Here is a 2,303-nt window from a genome sequence, read left to right on the forward strand (position 1 = left end):
TTTTTTCTTTTTGTAAATTTATTTTTTTAACTTTCATCAACTTTATCTTCCTTCCGTCGTCTGTCACAACTAATTTGTTCTCATTTCGTCTATCTATCTGTGTATCTATCTATTAATCGATTAATCGATTGATCTATTGATCTATCTCTTTCTCTCTTTATCAATCCATCCGTAGAGTTTGTCGCCGTCTTCTTACCAACCCATCTACCTTCCATAAATCACTCTCCCCACTCTCTCTCTCTCACCTTCTCTCTTTCTCTCTCTCTCTCTCTTTACTTATATTTTTATATCTTTCTATATTTCCACCGTGTTTGTGTATCTGTGTGTTTGTCTACATATTTCTATATAGATACACATATACAAATATATGCACATATATTCATACAAACACACACACATACACACACAAAAATAACATCTTCGCGCGCGTCTATATACATTTACACATTCATAAATATTCACATATATATCAACCGACTCATTCATTTCTAAGTTAATTCGTTCATTCGTTCATTCTGCAATACCTATCTTTCTTCTCTCCTTCATTCATTCACTAGTCATCGTTGTTTATCTTGAAATTTTCTCGTCTTATTACAACCACCAACACCAACACCACCAGTACCACTTACATCAACAACAAAAACACCTTCACAACTGCTATTATATTATATATATATATATATATATATATATCGATCTATATATACATGTATAAATCACTATATTTCTTCAATCCAGTTTAATTTATCTCTTCCCCCCACCGTACACTCGCCCCATTTAACTAACACACACACGAACACAAACATAAACACACACATTGACACACGCATTATTTCTTTACAGCACTATTTCTCTTCATCTGTTTCTCTCTTTTTCTCCCTACCTATCTCAAAACACATTTCCTCACTCTCTCCTTTTTCGCTCTGCACAATTTTCTCTATCTACCTCTCTTTTTCTCTTCCCCATCTTCTATACACAAACGGATCGCCTTTCCTTCTTTCACATGTATGATGACTCCAAGACACGACACAATTTTGGCGGTGACTTATCTCCTTCTAGGATTAACATTCATACAATATGCGCGATGTATTCCGGAATTGGTGCGTATAGGTAAGTGGTATTTTGTTCTTATATCATTTCTTTTGATTCTTTTTCCATTTCTTTCCCTTTGAAACTAAACATGAACAGACATACACGCGCACGGATACACAGTGACACATACACTCACGCACAGAAACACATGCACACACACACACACACACACACACACACAACGCGCGCGCGCGCAATCGCAGACAGCCAATCACACACAGACATATTATTCTCAGACATATATACACACGAACACACAGATGCTAACGCTTATAAACACCCTCGCTCTCACACAGACAAAAACAAAAAAAAAAAAAAAAGATGGAAAGAAAATGAAAAAAAACTCATACATACACATATACCTACTGATTACACAGAGACATATAAACATACGCACACATGAGCAGCAGTACACACACGCCTGCAAAAAACACATAGAATTATACTATTACACACATGATATATTACTATATACATATGCATGCTGTTTGTTGGGTGGGATATGTTTATATATGTTTATTTATGTCTTTGATGTAGTTATGTGTATATGTATGTATTTATGTATATAGCTATTCATGCATGTTTAAGTAAAGACGCGTAGCCTTATCGGATACGCTATTCAGATTATGCTCGTAATATCGTGAGTTCGATGCTCGGACAAGAATTTGTGTTGTTTTACGGCCCTCAGCTGCAAAATAGGGACCAGCTGACTGTTGGCACTGCACCCTCCTGCTGTCATGTATGTCGTATTTCTGCTGGGTCAACGGTGGTGGGGGAGTCTCGAGATTGATTGGGTGGGGGTACATATCTTCTCGCAACTATATATCCAACTAAAACAAAAATAAGTGGTACGACCTACCACGCATGTTTATACAACACAATTACTTGCATGAAAACACACAGAGATTCATGTGCCATATATACATACACACCTTCGTGCGCCATACATTCGTTTGTATGTACACACACACTGATAGATAAATAGATAGATGCGTATATATGTATATATGTGCATTTTTGTATGTACATTTGCATGAGTGAGTATGTGTGTGTGGGTGTGTGTGTGTGTGTGTGTGCAGACTCACATAGACATGTGTACATATATACGTGTATATATACATGGTTATGAGAGATCTTTCGCAGCAGCATGGCGTCACGATAATATACACATGTACAAAGCAACATACACATGAAGAGCAGCATGTATGTAT

At 36.6% G+C, this 2,303-nt stretch overlaps 1 protein-coding gene across 1 annotated transcript in view; it reads left to right on the forward strand.

Annotated features, from left to right (window-relative positions):
• Positions 1-6: 6 nt before the first annotated feature.
• The window catches only part of LOC106883108 (glutamate receptor ionotropic, kainate 2-like), a 676,112-nt gene continuing 673,815 nt past the window's right edge, over positions 7-2,303 (forward strand). The window contains exon 1 of the mRNA XM_052975463.1: positions 7-1,110. Within this exon, the coding sequence (XP_052831423.1) occupies positions 1,008-1,110 (103 nt within the window). The 5' untranslated portion in view covers positions 7-1,007. The remainder of the gene's footprint in view (positions 1,111-2,303) is intronic.

This window comes from Octopus bimaculoides, chromosome 21, assembly GCF_001194135.2.
Source record: "Octopus bimaculoides isolate UCB-OBI-ISO-001 chromosome 21, ASM119413v2, whole genome shotgun sequence".
Taxonomy (NCBI): Eukaryota; Metazoa; Mollusca; class Cephalopoda; order Octopoda; family Octopodidae; genus Octopus; species Octopus bimaculoides.